This window comes from Parambassis ranga, chromosome 13 (assembly GCF_900634625.1).
Source record: "Parambassis ranga chromosome 13, fParRan2.1, whole genome shotgun sequence".
NCBI classification, from domain to species: Eukaryota; Metazoa; Chordata; class Actinopteri; family Ambassidae; genus Parambassis; species Parambassis ranga.
Window position 1 is genome coordinate 11,259,430 of NC_041033.1, and position 20,476 is coordinate 11,279,905.

At 41.3% G+C, this 20,476-nt stretch overlaps 3 protein-coding genes across 4 annotated transcripts; 1 reads left to right on the plus strand and 2 right to left on the minus strand.

Annotated features, from left to right (window-relative positions):
* Positions 1-756: 756 nt before the first annotated feature.
* alkbh8 (alkB homolog 8, tRNA methyltransferase) lies at positions 757-9,373 on the minus strand. Of its 2 annotated transcripts, XM_028419547.1 has the most exons (12): positions 9,229-9,373; positions 8,645-8,778; positions 8,458-8,558; positions 8,155-8,286; positions 7,787-7,882; positions 7,515-7,619; positions 7,029-7,099; positions 4,832-4,938; positions 4,415-4,572; positions 4,036-4,316; positions 1,886-2,035; positions 757-1,601 (listed from the first exon to the last, which is right to left on the minus strand). In XM_028419547.1, the coding sequence occupies exons 1-12, from the start codon at positions 9,364-9,366 to the stop codon at positions 900-902; spliced, it is 2,175 nt and encodes a 724-aa protein (XP_028275348.1). In that variant the 5' UTR covers positions 9,367-9,373; the 3' UTR covers positions 757-899. The 2 variants fall into 2 exon arrangements, with proteins under 2 accessions (XP_028275348.1, XP_028275349.1); XM_028419548.1 differs by lacking the exon at positions 7,787-7,882.
* A 4,192-nt stretch (positions 9,374-13,565) lies between these two features.
* Positions 13,566-15,273, plus strand: sln (sarcolipin). Its single transcript, XM_028420095.1, has 2 exons — positions 13,566-13,701; positions 13,998-15,273. The coding sequence occupies exon 2, from the start codon at positions 14,087-14,089 to the stop codon at positions 14,180-14,182; it is 96 nt and encodes a 31-aa protein (XP_028275896.1). The 5' UTR covers positions 13,566-13,701; positions 13,998-14,086; the 3' UTR covers positions 14,183-15,273.
* Positions 15,274-15,953: 680 nt separating this feature from the next.
* kbtbd3 (kelch repeat and BTB (POZ) domain containing 3) lies at positions 15,954-18,501 on the minus strand. The gene is made up of 8 exons (XM_028420190.1): positions 18,336-18,501; positions 18,052-18,234; positions 17,608-17,835; positions 17,292-17,543; positions 16,870-17,112; positions 16,500-16,790; positions 16,256-16,405; positions 15,954-16,092 (listed from the first exon to the last, which is right to left on the minus strand). Exons 1-8 carry the CDS (start codon positions 18,495-18,497, stop codon positions 15,970-15,972), a joined length of 1,632 nt encoding a protein of 543 aa, XP_028275991.1. The 5' UTR covers positions 18,498-18,501; the 3' UTR covers positions 15,954-15,969.
* Between the last annotated feature and the right edge of the window lie 1,975 nt (positions 18,502-20,476).

Genomic DNA, 20,476 nt, shown 5'->3' on the forward strand with positions numbered 1-20,476 from the left:
ACACATAATTCTCCATCAGGGAAGGCATTGTTTTTATAATATAAAAATGTCTCATGAGCTTAAATGTCTTGCAGATCATCAAATCAATAAGCAACACCTGGGAAGAGGTTTTAATTTTATAATTATCACTCCAAATGTCAACTGAAACTCAGCAGACAGGCTCAACAATGTTTTTAAATCTCTCCTTAGCTTTTGCTCTCTTACACACAAACACACTCTGCTTCATCTTAATCAATAAACAACTGTCAATAAAAGCCACAGTCTCGGCTCCACAATGTGTTTGTGTCTCCGTGGGTCCCAGAGGACCAAAGAGCCACAAGGGTAATTTTACCGGGAGCAGCCAACCAATTACCAAGCTGCCACAGAGGGTCCACAACAAATAATCACACTCCACTGCACTGACATCAATACGCCATTAACTTGCAATCCATTCTGTCTTTTAGCTGTGAGGTAAAACATATCCTGTGAACAATAATAGTTTAAACATATATGCAGGGGGAAGAAAGAGTGGTCTTTAAGTCATGATTCTACATGTTCACTTTAATTCTACTCTAAGCACTCAATTCAGTTTCCCCATGACATTTTGTCTGCAGGGACAATTATGTAATTGCAATTTAGCAGTTAATATTCTATGTAACTCAGTGTACACCATTGCTTTTCATTAATTAATTAACAGTTTTACCAAACAGGCTTTTATCACTTTTTCTGAACAATATATCAAATATGATTTAGGACATAACAAAGCAAGAGCAGTGATTTTATAAAATCTTTACATTTATTTATTTCATGGCACTTGATCTTAAAATAAACAAATCAAACATCCTTTCTTTTAGTATTTTGGATTGATACTCATAGTAAATTACAGAAACCACCAGCAGAATGGTGTGTGTGTGTGTGTGTCAGGCCTTCTCTAATATAACACACCAGTTACCCTGGTCATGGTAGCTGCTCTGCACTTTGACTCCTGCCACCTGACCACACAGCTGCTCCAGCTCCCCCTGCTGGAAGACATGGTAATAGCGATGAAAAACAGGTGCTGGGCTGTTGACCAATTCTGAGTTCAGGGCAGAACTTGAGGTCTGAGTGACGTCGGCTTTCGGACTGGGTTTAGAGTCTGAAGATGAGATGATGGGGTCCAAAACTGGACAAGGGTCAGTTTTTGGATTTAAGCCTGAACAGGAGTCACTTGAGATCTTTTTGGACATCTCCTTTCTTTTAATCTTCTTCTCACTGTCTCCTGATTCTTTCTCCACTTGTTTCTTCCCTTCCTTCAGATGCCAAGGAACCAACAGGTCCTGGGTGTTGAAGGCTGTGCGGTTTGTGTGCACACTAAGCTTACTATCAGTCACTGTGTTGACATCTTGCTGGTTGTCAGTAGGCTTGTGGTGGTCAGGGATACTTGATGTCTCATGGGGTTCCTGGCAGTCATCTGATGTGTATTTAGTGGGACTACATTTCCCATCATGCTCTTTGTTGTGATCTTTGAGGTACTTGGACTTCTGCTTGTTGTACTCTTGTTCATAAGCCCAAACGTAGATGAGCCCCCGACCTCCAGGCTTCAAAAGTCTAACCAGCTCTCTCACTGCTGCCAGCCGACGCTCCTGCAACATGTCAAAGTTATTGTAGTTTGCTCAAAAATAAACTAGAAACTAGGTGAACTTAATGTCTGTCTGTCTGATTGTTAACTAAGCCTGCAGGGGAGACACCCGGCTTGTTTTAGGTTGTTCAGCAAGCTAGGCATGAATCTCAGTGAGAAGGTCAGTGAGATAAAGGTCATTAAAATGCTTGAATTTATCGTTAAATGAATATAAAGTTGCCATTTTTTGACCCAGTATAACCCTTGTCTGTAACTAGCTTAAAGAGTTGAAGTGGAACTTGTGCATACCTGTGTGGAAAAGTGGTGTATGACTGCTATAGAGATACAAGCATCACAAGAAGCTGTTGGCAGAGGAACACTGAGAGCATCAGATACAAACACATGGAAATCCCTCTCTGCACAGATCTGGACCAGAGCACTGCTGCGATCACATCCCACCTGAAATGAGACAAAACACACTGAGACTTAAAAGGTCATACATAACCAGTATGTAACTCCAAACAGCTGATAATAAGAAGACAAAAGAATGATGGGGGAAACAAAAACAAAGCAAAAAGAAGTCAACAGGAAGAGAGGAATGAAAAAGGAGGTAGTGGATAATAATTTCCAGCAGCCTCAGGAGCAATTCAGTGAAGCTCTGTATGATCTCCTCCCAACAGAGAAAGAGGTGATAATAGATTGTGAGAACCACCACACAGAGAAACTTATCTGTGAGAGAGGTCAGCCTTTTTCAATTCAATTAAGACTGTGACTGGTAACAGTGTCAAGCTGCAGTGTGAGAAAAAGAGATGAGGAGGTAAATAAAAAGAAACTTGAAGAGTACCGATAAGAAAAAAAACTGAAATGTCCAAATCAATCAACCACAGTGTTCTCAGTAATGATTTATCACTGTTACAGTCTGAGTCAGGATAAGCTGCTTACATGCACCTCCAAATCCCAAACATGAAAATCCCAGTGTGCATACATAAACACAAATTTAGGATATTACCATGGAAACTGAGCTAACGCAAACAGTGACATGCAGCACAGTGAGCAAAGAATTTTACCCATGACGTGACGTTTACATTTGAGACAACCTAAAAAAAACACACCCGTAAAAACTAAATGGTACACACACATTTGAGTTTACAGTGTGATGCAGTATTAAAGTCTTTCCATCATGACCAGCCTGATGCACACCAGGGAGTAGACAATTAAACTATAGCTTCTTGCTGGAGGAAAGTGTCATGATGCAAGTGTTACTTCATTCTGGAGCACAGAGCACAGGCTTATGTAACACCAGCAACACCGGTAACAGGGGCCGAGGCGTACACACTGCTTCTCCTTTTTTATTTGGCATTTATGAGGATGCTGAGCACTGAGTCTGTATTGAACTTTTCAGGATTTTTTTCAAGCTTGATCTGGTTTGGAAATAAACCGTGGAAAGGGTCTGACTTTCAACAGTGATTCAAATAAATGTCATAAGCTTAAGGTTTTGTAACTCCAATAAGTTTTCCTTATTTCTAACTGGGTTAACTTTAGCTTAGCTCACAATAGCTCCAATTCTTGAAAAAAGCTAGCCTGTCTCGCTCCAAAGAGGAAATGTTGTTTGATTATACAATGCCTTTCATGGAAAGTAAAACGGTTTTCCCTACCCCTTTTACTGATTAGTGCATGCAAGCAGGGTTTGTAAACAATACTGAACCCACAAAAGCAATTATGCCATCGTCAGCAGACCTATTTGTTTGTGTACAGTAGGAGGAAGCGTGGAAGTCCTAGTTACGTTTTCAATTGTCTTTCACAACACTGAACTCCAGCCCTATTCAGACTGGACTTAAGACCCTCTAACATCTGTATCTTTTGTCAATAGAAATGTATTCATTCAGTTAATCCAGGTATTTAACCTCAAACAGACAGTGTCCCAACTGGACAGGATCATTTTTGGCTTTTTTTCTGCCTTCTGGGAATGAAGGACTGGTGCCTCCACCTGTAATGTCTTTGATTCTTCTCCATCCCAAAATTCTATCTGTCTCTGACGATCAGAGCTTTTAAAGTTTGAACTATGATATGCATGGCTGACTGTAAAAAGAGTATTCCTCCAGAAGAGTTGCAGCCCTCCTTCTGCCAGTCAGGCTCATCTCCCTAATGCAGAGGACTGTCCAGAAAGTGGCCATCGTAGTCTTAGACTGTCAGACATTTGTTAGAACCAAACATTGCAGCTATAAGGAGGAAGGAAAAGCAGTTCTAGCTTAGAATCGTCTGTTTTTCTCTGCTGCTGGTTTGCTAATGTTATGTGAAACTGCTTCTTCTGTGTGTCAATGATTGGTGCTGCATTTCAAAGTGCTAATAATCTATGAAGCAGCAACAATAAAAACAAATGATACAAAGAAATGACCCTGCAGGGATTACTGAAGTATCACAGAATTACAGGCATTATTACAGTACATGATGACACTCACTGCAATCAACTCTGGGTTCACGCCTAGATATTTCCCATTTCCACAGCCCACATCAGCCAGCAAGCTGCCGGGCGGGAGCGAGGACAGGAAGTGGCAGACGCGGGGCCAGGGGGAGTGGCGAGTACTGCTGAAGTGGGAGGCGATGGAGTCATACACCCGGTGCACATACTCCTCCTCCAGACGGGTTGCATCTGCATGGCAACTGGGCAATGTTGGGGGAGATGGTTGAGTGGGCAAAGGTGCTGAGGGAGCTCCCTGACTGTCACAGGCTGAGGGGAAGGCTGGAGAAAAAGAGATGGTCTTTGACCAACTATTCCACAAAAAAATAAGGAAATTGAAAAACTCATGGAGAGATTCATGGCGAAAATTCAATTCTCACCACAGCCGCAGGGTTCATATCTGATCTTGCGGAAAGTGAAAGAAGTCCGGGTGCCTCTCTTGCTGAGGGTGAGATTGCTGTGGGTCCCAAGGTCAGGTTTATAAGCTGGGGATTGTGGGTCACAGGCTGGCACCATGTCAAACTTTCGAGGAGTAATTCTGAGAAAACAGGTTGTAGTTGTAACAGTAGATTGAAAATCTGTGCAGTAACATCAGAAGATGTGACAAAATTCACTGTTTCATGTGTGAAAGACAAAAAGTATTGGGTGAAACACCATAAGAGACCCAGAGAAATGTCAGTAAATCCAAAAGAAGAAACAATTTTCCATACTCTCACATACTGAATTGACCTAAATCTCATGTCAGGAAAAAACACCTCCAAGTATGAGACTGATTATTCTGACACAGTCCAGCTCACCCATGTGTCCACAGGTATCTGCTCTCTCCCTTCATCACCAGCAGGCTCCTCGATGGCAACACCACAGCAACAGCACGACCATCAGGATGACGGAACTCCATCACTGTCTGTAAACACACAAGCAAAGACATACGTTAAAGGATATATGTGTCGGATTGGTGGCATGCAGTCACACAGCAGTGATACACAGCTCCTTACATACATATAAATCAGCAGATAAGGCATTATTATCTGATATCTAAAGTTCCTAAACCTCAGTGTATTTTAGAACATTCTATTCCAGCCTTTTTACTTATTATGGTCAGGATTCACACCTATAATGTTCTGCAGTTAAAACAATTTCTTTAGTATTTCAGTCTTGTTTTGCCTAGAGATTGTTGGCAACACATTATTAGCAAAATGCTTTTTTAATTAGATTAGAACTCCTCTTAAAACAATGAATGTACTTGCGCCAATAATCCAGTACATTCCTCACTAAACTCTTGTTATCCAGGTGTTGTTCATCCAGAATTACAGTATGAATGAATAAATGCTGACATTAAAAACATACTCTTCTTTCATTCAGCAGTTTTGACTGACGTCATGCAGATGAAGAATGAAAAGTCCATGCTTTCTCCAGTAACCAGCAGAAGCCTCTTTCCACCACAGTGTCTGTGTTTGATCCTAATGTTTCCTTACAGCACATAACAGCACAAGCTCTGCTGGGAAATTACATCCACACAATTTCAAACTGCATCTCTCCAACTCCTGACAGCAGGAAAATTGGATTTTGTGAAGTAGAGGCGTGCGTGTGTCTGTCGCACTGTGTGTGTGTGTGTGTGTGTGTGTGTGTGTGTGTGTGTGTGTGTGTGTGTGTGTGTGTGTGTGTGTGTGTGTGTGTGTGTGTGTGTGTGTGAGAGAGACAGTTTTGGTTGTGAAAGAGCATGCAACTCCAGCAAATGAACAGATCTTTCCCTCAAATCACATCTGAACCCTCACTCGTTCTCTCTCTCTCTGACACACACAAATACACAGCAGGCAGGACACCACAGAGCAGTTCCCATCTCAGGAGTATTAGCCAATCAATAAAACCGGCGGAATGTGACTAAATCAATGGTGATGCTGGCAGCTACACTTTACTACACGTCTATGCATCACTCTCTCTCCCTCTCACACACACATTGTATGAATGGCTATCTTTGTGAAGACATAACTCCATAACACCATCTTAAACCATCCAAACTGAAAGTGTAACCCCAACGTACAGCCTAAATCTAACAATCAATCAAACAATCATCACAGTTGCACAATACTGATTGTTATATAACTACCTCAGGCTTTGGGTGTGACTATTGTAATTCATCAGCTTAAGTCTATATTGGGAACTTATCTCACTACGGCCTGATAAAGTGATGATGTGATCAGCCCACATAATCAATTAAAATTCTTCTCAATTCTTCTTTAGCCCTCAGCAGCTGTGATACAATGTGAAAATCTAAAATCTCCACCAAAGATTGACTCTACACGCACGCACACACACAGTGCCTGTCAGTGTGTGTGTGTGTGTGTGTGTGAGTGACAGATGCCGCGACAGATGACAGCTGATTGTTAATAGAGCTTTTGCTTTTTAGTGAAGCATGGACAGATGGGCTTTCATCGACTGAAATCAGGCTGCAGAGAGTAAACCCACATCTCATTTCCAGGTCACAACACCTGGGGACATCTGGAACCGTCAAGAACATAAAAGAATGCCACAGTGCTGCAGGAGAGCATGACAGTGTGTCAGAGGGAGGGAAAAGAATGAGATGTAGCAGGAAGGTAGCCAAATGTTCTCAGTTAAATCACAAGGACACAAATTCCAAACATACTGCTGCATGAATGTGAACACACTGACATACACTAGTGACAGCACCCTGAGACAGATGAATCACATGGTACAGGGCTAATTCAATTGATCAGACCAGGACATAGAAGGACAAATCTCAGCTGAGACTATATTTACATCTGTGTTTACTTTCTCACTTATATGCTGTTGTTTCTGTAGACTCTATTAATATGTAACTTTCATTTTAATAATTGATGTGTGCACTCTTGAGTCCTGCTGGTCGATACAAGCTCCACAAGCAGATTGATGGATTGTATGGTTGGGTAAATCATTAACCCACAGGTCTGTGGTGTTGATGGAGAGGTCTGAATCAGGAACACGAGACTGACCTACCTTTGCCCCCAGGCTCAGCGAGAGGATGGTGTCCTCAAAGGCAGAGTGTGTGTCCACATGAGGAGGAATACCTGAAGAAACACACCAACTGATCAAACTTTGGTGAGGTGTGAAACTTAGACAAGAATAATATAATAATTTATTTTATTTCAACACTCAAACGTTTTAATACTGCTTAAACAAAGTGATGTATGCAAGGACGTCAGCCCTCCACTGTGCATGCTACCAAGGTTGTGCTGCCACCTTGTGGTGTAATTCAGTAATCTCATTGCCAAAAATCTGCTTTTTGACTGGACAATCCTAGAGCCTCCAAAATAAACAAAATAGTTGTCTGTCAATGCTCCCTTATGGCTCTATGTTTGCTCAACATTCCTGAAGAACATTTGATTAACCTTACAATGGAATTGATTAGTTACTGGTGATACTGATATTTTTGTAAACCAATAAATTCAGTAAGGTTTGTGATTAGCACTTAGGATAACTCACCCTGTCCAGCCTCATACTGGTTAACAGTCAGCTGGTCTGGCATGACGTTGATGTGTCCGTTCCTCACACACTGCTCCAGCATAGGTAAACACTCCTCAGGAATACCTAGATTGACACACACAGACCTATGTTATTCTTCTCTTTTGCTTCTTAGTGAATGCAAACATTTAGCAGTACTTTAGGCACAATGAAGAAAATGAGAAGTCTCTAGTTTTCCCATCGGGCCTTTGCACTGTGTTTGGTGCTCAAGCCCTAAAATATGTCAGCTTTACCTGCAGGTAATGGCTTGTCCTTATCCACGTTGTTGTTATCATAGCGAAATTCAAAGCCATAATGTTTGACTCTTCGATGCTTCAAAGCCTTTTGAGCTAATGGGATTAGGTTGAAGTCATGTTAGTAATAAAAACTGCATTTTTTTTCATTTGTAAACAAACATTAAGAGGATTATTCATTTCTTAAGAATTTCATCAAATAGGAACGTAAAGCACACGATTTTTGATTTATAATTCCACATTAAAAAAAATAACTGTAAAGGCCTGATTTCAGTGATGTCTCACTGCCTTGAAAACTTTGTCTAATATGCGGTTGCTGAACAATAGAAGCAAAGCCAGACAAACCAATAACACATGCATGTCCTCACCAGTCACACTATCAACAGTGGACGACCAGTCCACAGAAGACAATATCAGAGCTTCTTCCTCAGGAGACACAAAATCCTGCACCAAGACCAAACCCTCTGGCAAAGTGACCGATGCCCCCTCCTCATAAGTCACTGCACACACACATATATATACACAGTTAGGCCCAAGGCAAGCACATGATTTTAAGAGCACAAAAACAAAGGGCTTTATTAAGCATCTTTGTATTTCATGTTCATTTTAAAAATCTGTAAATTTTTACTTATCTTCAGTTTTGTGTATGTGTTCTTGTTTGAGACAAGTACCTGAGTCAACATAACTAAGGTAGAGTGTGACACTGTTCTCCTCACATTGCAGCTTTTGCCCATTAAGGTGTATGTGAGCTTTCCGAGCACTCTCTTCAGATCTGGAAACAAAGTAAGAAGGTTTTTTTAAGCCGGTGAACAAAAAGTGTCCTGCTGTGATAGAGTAGTACCCAACCTTCAACTGTACCTGTATGTTACAAAAGCATAGGGCTTGTGAGGGGGCATTATCAGCATCTCCACCTCTCCCATCTCCTTCAATGCTGCAGAAAGCTCCTCTCGACTAACACCATTGCCCAGGCCACCATTAGCCACCACCAAATTCTGCAGACGAGACAGAGGTACATTAGAATGATTGACTAGTTATATCCAAAACAGGTTTAAGGTTTGAACCGGTCACACTCACAGACTTACACCTCTGCATAAAACAACAACAAGTACAAGAACAACAGCAATTCAGCAGAGGTTCAAAAACGCAAAATACAACTGATGGATATTTTTGTTGTGGTGATTTTGCTTTAAGCTCATTTTTGTTAGTCTACTCTTTCCAGACCTGCTATTTTAATTGTCGTCATATATTGATGTGTGGGTGAAACCTAGAGCTAAAAAAATATCAATAGCTATTATTAAACTATAACGTACATATTAACATTTACATGTATTCCGCTGCTTCTAGCTGCAACGCGTACACAATGTTGAAGTATGCTTATGACAGCTAGCTCCTTCGTGTCTGACAACTCATTTCCGGTTTATAAACGCCGTGTTTTCTTTTACCTTGGTGGGCTGCGCTGCCGTATTGATGCCTTCATGTTTTAGTAAAGTGTGACTGGCTTTTAATTGTTTTCTCAAAACTTTCTTCTCCTCTTTACTTCTCCTAACAGCCTTCACGCTGTTTTCCACACTGGAATCCATGGTGCATCATTTTATTCTGTCCGTGTGCAACAAGCCTGGAAGCATAATGGTTCCTGGAGCGTCTCGTACCCCGTTAGAGTCTCCTTGTGGAAGTATTTAGGTTTATTTATAGATAAATCAAGTCTTTAAATATAATGACATTAACATCTGACGTCTTTAGTGTGCTTTAGTGTTGTGCAAAATAAAAAGACAAATAAACTGAAACAGAAGTGAGAAGATCACACCAGCTTATTTTTAATTTGAGCTGCAACACTATCTTGTTACCAACCAACATTTGATATTTTAGACACCTACTGTTTCACACAAGGACAGGGTCTCAATGCTCTCAATGTGTGAGATACACGCATTTCAACACGTTCACACGCTCACATGAGACATTTCTCAAGCAGAAAAATAATTAACACTGCACCATCTATATACTATCCTATAAACCAGTCAAAGGCAGACCACAGTGCACTCATACAGCTGTCTGGAATTAGTGACCTAATTAGCAATTTTAACCTTTTTGCAGGCATCAGATAGTGGAGCTGATATTGTTGATGATAGGCTTTGCCCTAACGTAGCTACCAATAGCACTAATGTACACCTGTGTTTGATACAGTTAACATTGTACTGTAAATAAGGTCCACAAAATATCTGTAGGAACTTCCAATGTAAATTAAGTTTACTCTGAGTGCTTCTTCTCTCTCACAGACATGCAGTGCTTTGTCCTTTGGCTCCACTGCACAGGCATTATATAAACTCTCATGGTAAATCCATCCAACATGCCTCCTTAATCTCCCAACAAAAGACAGACAAAAAATGCTTCATGGATCACTGTATAGGCCTCGCTAACTTGATACTGAGGGATAAAATATAAGTATATGGGGTGACTGAATGTCTGCCATTCCTCTTCATTCATCCATCATCAGACTCTAGCGACTGAGGATTACCTGAGAATGAAAAAGTCTCATCACAGTGGGCTGGTGGCATTCTTATGCTTTAATTTTAACAAAGCACACACACACACACACACACAACGGAGCATATTCTGGTCAGATACAAGGAGCCATTCAAATTCATGAAATTGTGATTGATGTATTCTGACTGTGTGATGCATTGCCTGCTCTGGTCACTGCTCTCTGTCTGCTTCCTCTCTCAGTGGAGCCAATTAGCTCAGATCCTGCATACAAATTCCTTGACAATCAGATTAATGACTTGGCACTCTCCCTTGGACAGGTCTTTGTGCTTGTGACCATATAACACTTGTGTATGAATGTGCGCCTCTCTGTGTGTGTGTGTGCATACAGACATGCGTGTGTTGTGTAATGAAGCCCTCACCTGTCTTCAGCCGTCTCTGTAATTGCAGTGCTGGGCTGAGCAGCCTGGCCAGTGGGAGTACTGAGTTTAGTCTACAAAACAACAACTGGTCTGGCAGAGGAGCTCAAGAGTGCCCTCTCTGGCATGAAGACGACAGCCTGATCCATTAATTTTTTTCAATGCAATCTGATTAAGACATTTATCATAATTGAGAAAGACACAACGAAGTGGTCTGAAAAAGCCTTCACTGCTATGATTCACAGGGGCTGTCACAATGTGTGATTTTTATTGTTACACTCATTATGATAATGGTATCAATGCAATATATTGATTCTTTTGGGTTATCTGTCAAAAATCTTAAACTTGATTTATTGTGTATTTGACCTAAAGTATTATCTTTTAACTAAATAATATATACAAACTTTGTCTATGTTACTTTTGCTTTCTCATGGTGTCTCAACTCACCTCATTGCATTATCGTTACTCTGAGCCAATCAGACAATAGTCCCACCAGTGCTCATATTGTTGACCCACCACACCTCTAACCCAGAAACTCTCTGGTGAGTTTTCATCACCTAAACGCTTCATTACTTCACTCCCACATCTCAACGCTCAACTATAATACTATGCTGCAACTCATCCTCAACTGTAAACCCTTTCCCAAACCTTTTAGCCAGGGCAATTGTTGACATGGTGCAGTCTTTTCAACCACCGACTGCAGCCATTGCCCATGCTAATGTAGGCTTAGCATGGGCAGTTTGCTTTTTTGTGCCCAAACTCAAAATGAAATGTAATAAACCTTTCCTGCATTGACAATTAATGTTCCTTTGTTAATGACAAAATGTCTGTTATTACAAGGTTTGTTAAGTAATGAACATAAGTTTAGAGAGAATTTCCTCTTGTTGTTGTTCAAGGACGGCTTCACCTCAAGCACCAGCCAAGTTCTGTAAGAGCAGTGTAATGAGAACCAGAGTGGAACCACTTGTGTACCCTGAAGCATGCCATCTCCCTTTGAAACACAGAGCCAATAGCCATCGGCCAAACTCCTCTCCCTGGCATCTTTGTATTCTAATTAGCTAGGACTGCAGGGCAAAAATGGGTGGACAAAGAAACCAGATGCTCCCTTTTAAAATAGTGGTTCTGATCCATGCCGCCCTCAAGGGACTTGTTGAGAAAGAGGAAGAGAGTCATGACGGACTGAAGTGATGAAACATAAGGTAAAAAGTAGGTGATAATGCAAATATAATGCCATGAAATTAGCCAATTGTATGATTATCGTAAGATTAAACTAATATTTACTTTCTTTAAACACTTTTCTGTGTATCATTCAAACCCTAAGTAACTAAGTATTTGATTGACTTGATGTTAGGATTATATCATACTCACCATACTTATAATAAACAGTAGCCTTGTTGCACATACATAGGCATGCACATACGAATCCTCATCTACACACACACACACACATTTACATACACACACTTCCCACAATGTGTGGAATGGTGTCTCTGAGGCCTTGTTGACACCCCTCTGTCTCTCCATTGATTTAAAGGGGAACCCTGCCAGCACTTTCCTATCTTAAACACACACAGCTGTCAGAGTGGGCCATGATCCACTCTGCACAGAGATGCCTGCACACCTCACCCCACGTTATTTAATCACCCCAACACTGTATCTCCGTGACAATGGGAATCCCTAGGTCATATAGCCTATGGTCTGACTCTGGCAGAGCAGCAGGATGATAAAATGGCAGCCGTTTTGATCTGTTAAATCCTCTGGGAATGACCTTGGAATCCTGCTATGGAAAAGTTCAAGGGAGCTGTGGTTGTGCTCGTCCTGCTGTGTCCCCGCTGTGTGTTCCGGAGAAGGTGTGTGTGTCAAGGGGGTTTAACACTAGTTCAGAGATAACGCTGTTCTTAGCAGCTGTCAAGTGTGAGATGAGCAGCGATGTTTGCTGTGGTGAACTGTCAAAGTACTTTTGTTTGCATCAGTGTAGCACAGAGGAGGATACAACGAGCATACACAACCACACATGAGGTTAAATGACAATGGCTGTTAGTAGTGGTATGGTTTTAAGGTGTGTTATGCACACTGTCACTGCCTGAGCAAACCAATGCAAAAAAAGGTAAAGTTTAGAGGCACGTAGCTTGAAACCTGATAAGATGGATTTTCATATGACTTCACAAATATCATGAGAACCAGCTGAATCACAGGGTAAATGACATGAAGAAACTGAAGCAAACAATCAAGCAAGATTAATATGAAAAAGGTCAGGGGGTGAACTACTGCCACCTGCTGGTAGGGAGACTTATTTCCTCTACAATAGATGCTGAATATACGTGCTTGGTAGCCATGAGCTATAGTCCTCTTAGATGGTTCAAGTGTTGGCCCTGACACAGGGAAATGTGGCGTCCATCCATTGCACTGGCAGAGAGGACTGTACTGTGCTTTGCCTTAGTCCCTCAGTCCACACATAAGCCAAGAAGTGACAGGACAGACAGCTGATGTATTGTTGTCTCAGCTGGTTTAAACCAAACATACTTTGTATGTTACACTATGGAGAGGTTGATTTGTTATTCTTTTTAGTTCCTCTCCCCTGATACTGAGCAATACTGTTACAGTTTCCAAGATCCATCTAATACAAGTGTTGTGTTTGGAACAAGTGTAATCTACCAAGTATCTACAATAATGTTTTATAAATAACACAGTCCAACCTCTGGTCTGTGTGGGAGAACGGGGGAGGCTCTGTATGGTTACAGATGGGAAACACTCCAGTGGATTGTGGAAAATAACACACTCTATTGGTTGTTTATTTGGTGTGTGACATCAGTCTGTGTGTATGTGAACCATGGGCGGTCCGCTAAGGATTGCTACTTTAGGAGCAGGCGACGGCAGAAAGCTGGACAAATAAGAGCTGACACAACAGAGAAACAAGAAGACAAGTTGCTCGGGCAGAAGTCAAGCAAAGACGAAGAGCAGCAAGAACTTCATCATTCTTTCTAACTGGTCTGGAGGAACACAGCCAGAAGAAGCAAGGTAACAGGTCAATGTTTGAATTTTACCACATAATGTGAGATGACAGTTTGGAATTGGGACTGGATTTAATCAGACATAAACAAGCATGCAATTTTCACTTGATCAAATGTGTATTAGTGCATCATCTTCTTGTTGCACTCCATGTAGAAAGAATAGTGTGTGGCTCCTTTACTTTGTTGAGTGAGATCCCACAGAACGATGTTCCACTGACACACACACACATAACTTATCAAATGCCTACAAGAGTTGCACTCATGCATGTATCTGCGATTCATTTCCCCATCGTTCCTTTACAGGTCTTGGATCCAAAGTCACACCTCTTCATAACATCTGCGCCCTTCCTTCTTGCCTCCTTTATTCCCTCCTCGTCTCATCCCCATCCGCCATGGACCGTTCAGTGCAAGAGTTGTTCCTCAACTTCATGATCGTCTTAATCACAGTGCTGCTAATGTGGCTGCTGGTGAAAACTTATCAGGACTAAAGCATGGAGCAACAAAAGACCGGGGTGGGCTGGGGGGGGGGTCTAGTGGGATGTCTGCATGGTTACTGGCTGCTGATTGAATTCTGCTCAGACACAGCATTCACAGCTTTTCCTTCAGTCCGCATTCACTGGTCTGATCTTTTCAAGGCCAAGTCAGGCTGTTAGTGTGAAATTTGTATTCTGAGTTGTTGTTTGACTGTGGCCATGAATATCTGGCAGACATTTTGGGAGGGTGAATAAAAAAAAACAAGGACAGCTAGCAAACATGTCAGTATTAAGAGCAGAATATACAGCCTATATCACTGTGTCATTTATGTGTTTTTTGTACATTAAATCATGTTGTGTGTATTATTTTGTTTTTACAACATACTAAATGTATTCACTCATAAAATAAGACACAAACACAGACAACAAACCTTTATCTCCATGCTAACGTGTTGCCATTAAGCAGTCTTTTCTCTGTTGGATTTGTTTTCTGACACCAACGTGTTATGCATTCATGATTAACATCACACAGACACGTTGTTCTCCTTGTGGTCTCTTAAACTTTGTGTTTTGGTATTATTTGAAGCTGCAAAGTGATTCTCTATGACTGGCAGGTACAGATAACACATATCTTTACTGAAAGGAGAAATAGGATGTGCATGCAAAGCAGTAGAACAACAGGATAAAGGCAAGCTGTTCAAAGTGAGTATTGTCATGATTTGTTTTTAGTACTGTAAGCAGCTCTCTGTCAGCTAAAAAGAAAAGACCTTGATCTACTGAAAGAGAAGCATTTTTTAGTTTAAAGGGCTGTTATACTACATTTGTCTTGTTTTCTTACAATTCTTTGTAGAAATGTGTGTACTGCTGCCAGTCTATTTGCACCCAGGTGAGTCACACAGCAGCTGTTTATTCACTGTGTACACCCACAGTCCTAGAGTGGTCACCTCACCCCCCTCAATTAGAAACATAGACACTGTGTTGGTCACACATCACTTCATAATGTATGGGGTAGGTGTACACTATGACAAAAAATCAGTTGTCTTTAAGGTAAATAACGAGGAGTTGTGGTCGCCAGGACAAATACAATAAAGATGTACTCAACTGTACATAACTCAACTGTACAAAATGTCATAATTTACTAATTTTTCTGCTGAATTACCATGACAATGCTGCTGTTAAACCAGAGTAGTTGGTGTATATTTAAGGAATATATAAGAAATTTCAACCTCACAGAAAAATACCAATCAGACAGCATTGTTTAACTGTGTCATGCTATTATTGTAATTAATTTTTAATTAATGAATTAAGTTTTAAACTGTAGTCAATATTTTTATGGTATTTTCTTTACAGAATTATGTTGGCAACCACAGCTGGCAATTTTTTTCCTGAAAGTCCACCTGATACCTGGGTGCAAAATTCCCAAATTCTTAAAATTGTAAGATGATTTACATGTTTTAGAAGGTGAGAGCTGATACATATAGAGTTATGGATTCTGAAACAATCTGACAAAAATATTCAAGTATTAAAATGGGATTTCTAAAAGAGCTCAATAGGGTTCCTCCATGGGAGGGGCAATATTTAGATTGACAGAACAAAGATCATATGACAGCAGGTGCCTCACGTACAATTTTAAGGATCAAACTTACTTTAAATAAAAACTAATTTGGCTCTGGTGCACTTAAGTCATCATGATCTATGAAAAGAGACAGGGTGTTAGTTGAAGACGAACAGATCATTTTCTCATGAAGTATTAGTTGTCCATCATGCACACAGGTTCAAATGCTGTGTGTGTGTGTGGTGCATCATGTTGTGTCCCCCCACGGGTCTCTGTATCTGTTGAAGCTGATGAGCTGGCAGTGGAACTCAGTGAGCGCTCTGGGCATGGGTGCTACTTCTTCCCATTGGCTCCTCCCACTGTAGAACACCTGCACAAAAAAACAAGAAAACACACAGATCAAGAAAATTATCCTTTCTAAATATAATAGAAGGGCATAGGTTGGGTATAAATTACATTAGAAATTGTATTACAGCAACTCAGAAACATGTCTGCAGCTTCTTTGGATGAAAAGGGGAAATCTTCTGTCTTACTTGAACTTCATCTGTGATCTCATCAGGTGAGTAGTCTCCACCCAGAATGTAGATTCTGTCTCGCAAACCCACTGCTCCAGCATTGAACCCAGCACATTCAAATGATCCTTCACCCTTCCAAACACATGTCTCTGGACAAAAACTGTAGACCTACATGGAAGAAAGGTACACTTGTGAATACCTCCTGTATTATGCAAGTCATTTAATGTTTTCAGATGGCAATACAGGTTATCTGCTGGCTCACCTTGTAAGTTGACAGGTCACAGAGGTGCAGCGTATTATTAATTGACACAGCTTTGACCAGCGTAGCGTGGAAAAACTGGCCGAACTCAGCCACCAGGCGGCTCCACTGGTCCAGTTGGGCGTCATACTGGAAAAAGCAGTCAAGTGAGGGGTTAAAGGAGTCAGTGATCTCCACCTCTGACCCCAGTGTGTAGATAATATTGCCACAAGCGCTAGCCTCAGGATAGAAGATGGCAGTGGGCAGTGGGCTGACAGATGACCAGGTCTGAGTCAAAGGGTCATAATACTCCACCTGGAAGAGAGGAAAGAAAATGGCTATTTCCTGATTCTAATTTAACCAACCAACTAATGAATAGAGAAACCACCGTTACCTCCAGCAGACTAGGAGCACCTCCTCTAGACCCTTTGGTCCGTCCACCGATCACATACAATCGGTCCAGGCAGGTCACAGCAGCGTGCATGGTTCTGGGCTTCAGCATGGCTGGTGCAGGTTTGCAGGTTAAAGTCACAGGACAAAAGCACCAAACCTCATCAGTGGCATCATGGAATGGTTCAGCAACATGGAGACGTATTGCTCTGCAACAGTTACCCTGACAACCACCCGTGACGAACATCTGTAATCAATAAGGAAAAAATAAGTTAAGATTTAAAACTAAAAATTTGATAAAAGTTGTTCTGATTTTTGCTTTTTTAGTTTTATGAAATGAAATGAAATGAAAATGAATGTCTTTATATTAAATCACACCAAGGTTAGGCTGGTTAACCAATTAACAAACTGTTGTACATAATGTACCTTCTCAGCATAGCTGGTTAGATAAGACCCTGGTGGATCGGGTAATGTGGCTGCCTCCTCTCCATGCCCTGTTCCCAGCTCTTTCCATTGGTCCGTTTCCAGACAGTAGCAGAAAGTGTGGCGGATCTCACCATTCTCCTCCGTCTTGTGAATGTAGATGTAGCTCTGTGTGGTGGCAGGCCTGGCATCAGTGAGAAGGCCATCATACTGTATCTGTCTGCTCCGTGCTTCTGACAGCAGGGCGAGACATGACTCATCGTCAGAGAGGAGAGTGTCTGACTCCTGCAAAGTCTGATGAAGAGAGGGGCTGTAATACTCTAGAAAATACCTTCAGCAAATTGTAAATCAAATGAATACAACCAGCTTGTACCTTTAGTGCAGGTGCAGGCAGATGGTGCAGTCGGGTTAGAGACAACAATCCTGGAAACAGCTTCTGTCTTTCCTGTAGATTGTGCCGGATCCATCTAAGAAGTGCCATCACCACTGCCTCCTCACTGGGCACGTTTAGAGCATCTGACCTTAGACAGGCTTCCAAGACATTCACCTGAAACAAGCAGTTAAATGAGTTCTCCCCAACATACCTCACAGCTACAGAAGCTTCAAAGCCCCACAGTCACACTCAACCACAATTTAAATTAAGACTTAAGATATCTTAACCAAAGATACAGCTCATCTGTATCAAAGTCACCTGTTTTTTCCCAGTGTAACTCAATCAGTCAGACTAGAGACCAAGAAAGTGACTCAGTAATTGGTACATCACCTGCATATCCAGGAAGTCCTGGGTTTTGAAAAGGTCAATAAAGTTCTGGACCACAAACTCATTGGCACTACACAGGAGAGAGACTGAGCCGTACGCTTCAGCCAGTGACAAGAGGGACAGACAGTTACAAAGATCCATGGTGCCTATCAGGAAGTCACTGCATGCTTTGGAGAGGACTGAGACCTGAAGACACAACAGCACAGAAATCAGTGGATACATATGTGTACAAATGTATTATAAAAATGTACTGTGCAAAGAGGATGACAAAAAGGCTGCACTCCTACCTGCAGAAACGATGCAAGCTGAAACAACATGTCTACATTGCTTTCGGTAATTAGTGTCTCTCCTGAGTAGGCAAAATCCAAGAAGGATCCCACAACCACTGGACACTGGTTACCCAGTGTTACTGAACCATCGTCACGCTCTCGCATATCCACCTCAAACATGGCCCTTAACACAGAGCAGAGACACATGATATTTGCAGATAGATGGATACTGCAGAAAGATAGAAAGACAGATAGATACCTGAAGAAATCACTACATGCAGCGAGGACACAGCGATGACAGGGAAAGGTGTGCCCCTGGACCTTAATAGTGAAGTCAAACAACAAGCCTCTCTCCCTGAGCGATCTGAGCATGCCCAGGAGCTGCAGTCCATGAGACTCAGACACCCGCAGCAGCGTCTGGCGCTCTGGGACCCCGTTGCACTCTGGAGCACTGCCAGGTTTGCAATTGCTGGGGTTATGGGTGTCAGTTGGGGAGGATGATAACTCTTGATGTTCATCCATCTGGCCAAAATCAGATTTAATCATATTTATTAATAATTTCATGTAGGTCTGAAACTGATATTAGCACATGCTATGTGATTGTGAGTGTGTGTCTGTGTGTGTGTGTGTGTGAGAGAGAGAGAGACACACACACACATGTAAGTCAAGTAAAGAGATTGCACCACCCCTACATTGTATGTACATCAGTTATTAATGTTTATTCAGACATAAGATCATGTTAATAGGTAGAATACATGTGAATATATATATATAGACAGAAGCAGCTGTACTCACAGTGTCAGCACCTCGGACAGCTCTCTCATGCCGTTCTTACTTCCGGAGACGTGAAATCACGCGAGGACTTGCGCCCTTTGTTTTTTTTCTCTTACGTGTAACATTGTCTAACATCGCGTTTAAGTAGAATTATCGTGTTTCTCAGAATCACACAGTTTTGTCCTTCTTAAACCCCTCCAGCTATGTGCGTATAAGCAGCCCTTTGTTTGTGCTAGCTATGAAGGCGCAATGGCTCCTGGGAACTGTAGTGCTCTTTCTTTGACAGGCAGAGTGTGTGACCAATTAACGGTGACCATTCAAAAGTAATGTAGGCTAAAATGGCTTGTTTATAAATCCTGTGTGTCATTCATTCATCCATTCAAATAGATAGCAGATCAATAGCATTATTTCAACCCAAGATTTGATTATTATGAGAACATTTAATGCATACTAGGTGCAATTTTAAAATATTTTTTAAATAAAATAGATAGATGGGATAAATAATAAATATATAAATATATAAATAGAAAAGAATAACATTTATGGCAGAATACTGAATTGAGTTTGTGATCTGTTGTTAGGAGCATGAGGCCGTGTGTGCTGGTGCTTTGTGTCACCACTGAGTGGCGCTGTATTGCTGTGGAGAAAAACAAATTACATGAAGCAAGAATCCATTTCAACTGATGAAAGTGAACTTTCAAGTGCAGTTTGCGATTAAATGACACAAAACCAATGTTGTTTATGTTTATGTCATTGTTTATGTTTTGTTTAACATTTATGTTAAATTGCAGGAATGAACATGATAAAAAAATACCAAACTGGACTTGTTTACACATCTACTCTGACACTAATGTGTGACAAATGCCTAAAAAGAAGAATATAATTTTGTTTATAGGTTCCATACCTGTGACTGTATTCCTAAACTGAATTGTATTACTACATGAGAAATGTCTGACCAAACTAAATGGTGATGTATACTGCAGTACCGCTCCAGAACCTACAGTGCTGCTGCTGACCAAATAACACACTTTTCAGCTTGACAATACATGACAGCTTTATAGACATACAATAACTGTGCAATAACAATAACAATACGTACAATAACTGTGCGATAACAATAATAATAATACGTACAATAGCCTATAATAGTTGGTTTACACCGGCCTGTAATGCTCTATTATTGAGTGGCTGGCAGTGACAATAAACAGATAAGATCCGCTTTTCTATTTGTTAGACTACCCGTCAGATATCCATACTATCGGGCTATTTATCAGAGCCTCTCCACTTTACATTATCAGTGGGTCGGGGCCCCCTCCTCTCTCCTTGCATCCCTGCATCCCTCCCTCCCTCCCTCCCTCCCTCCCGGCAGTGCATCCCCATCCCCC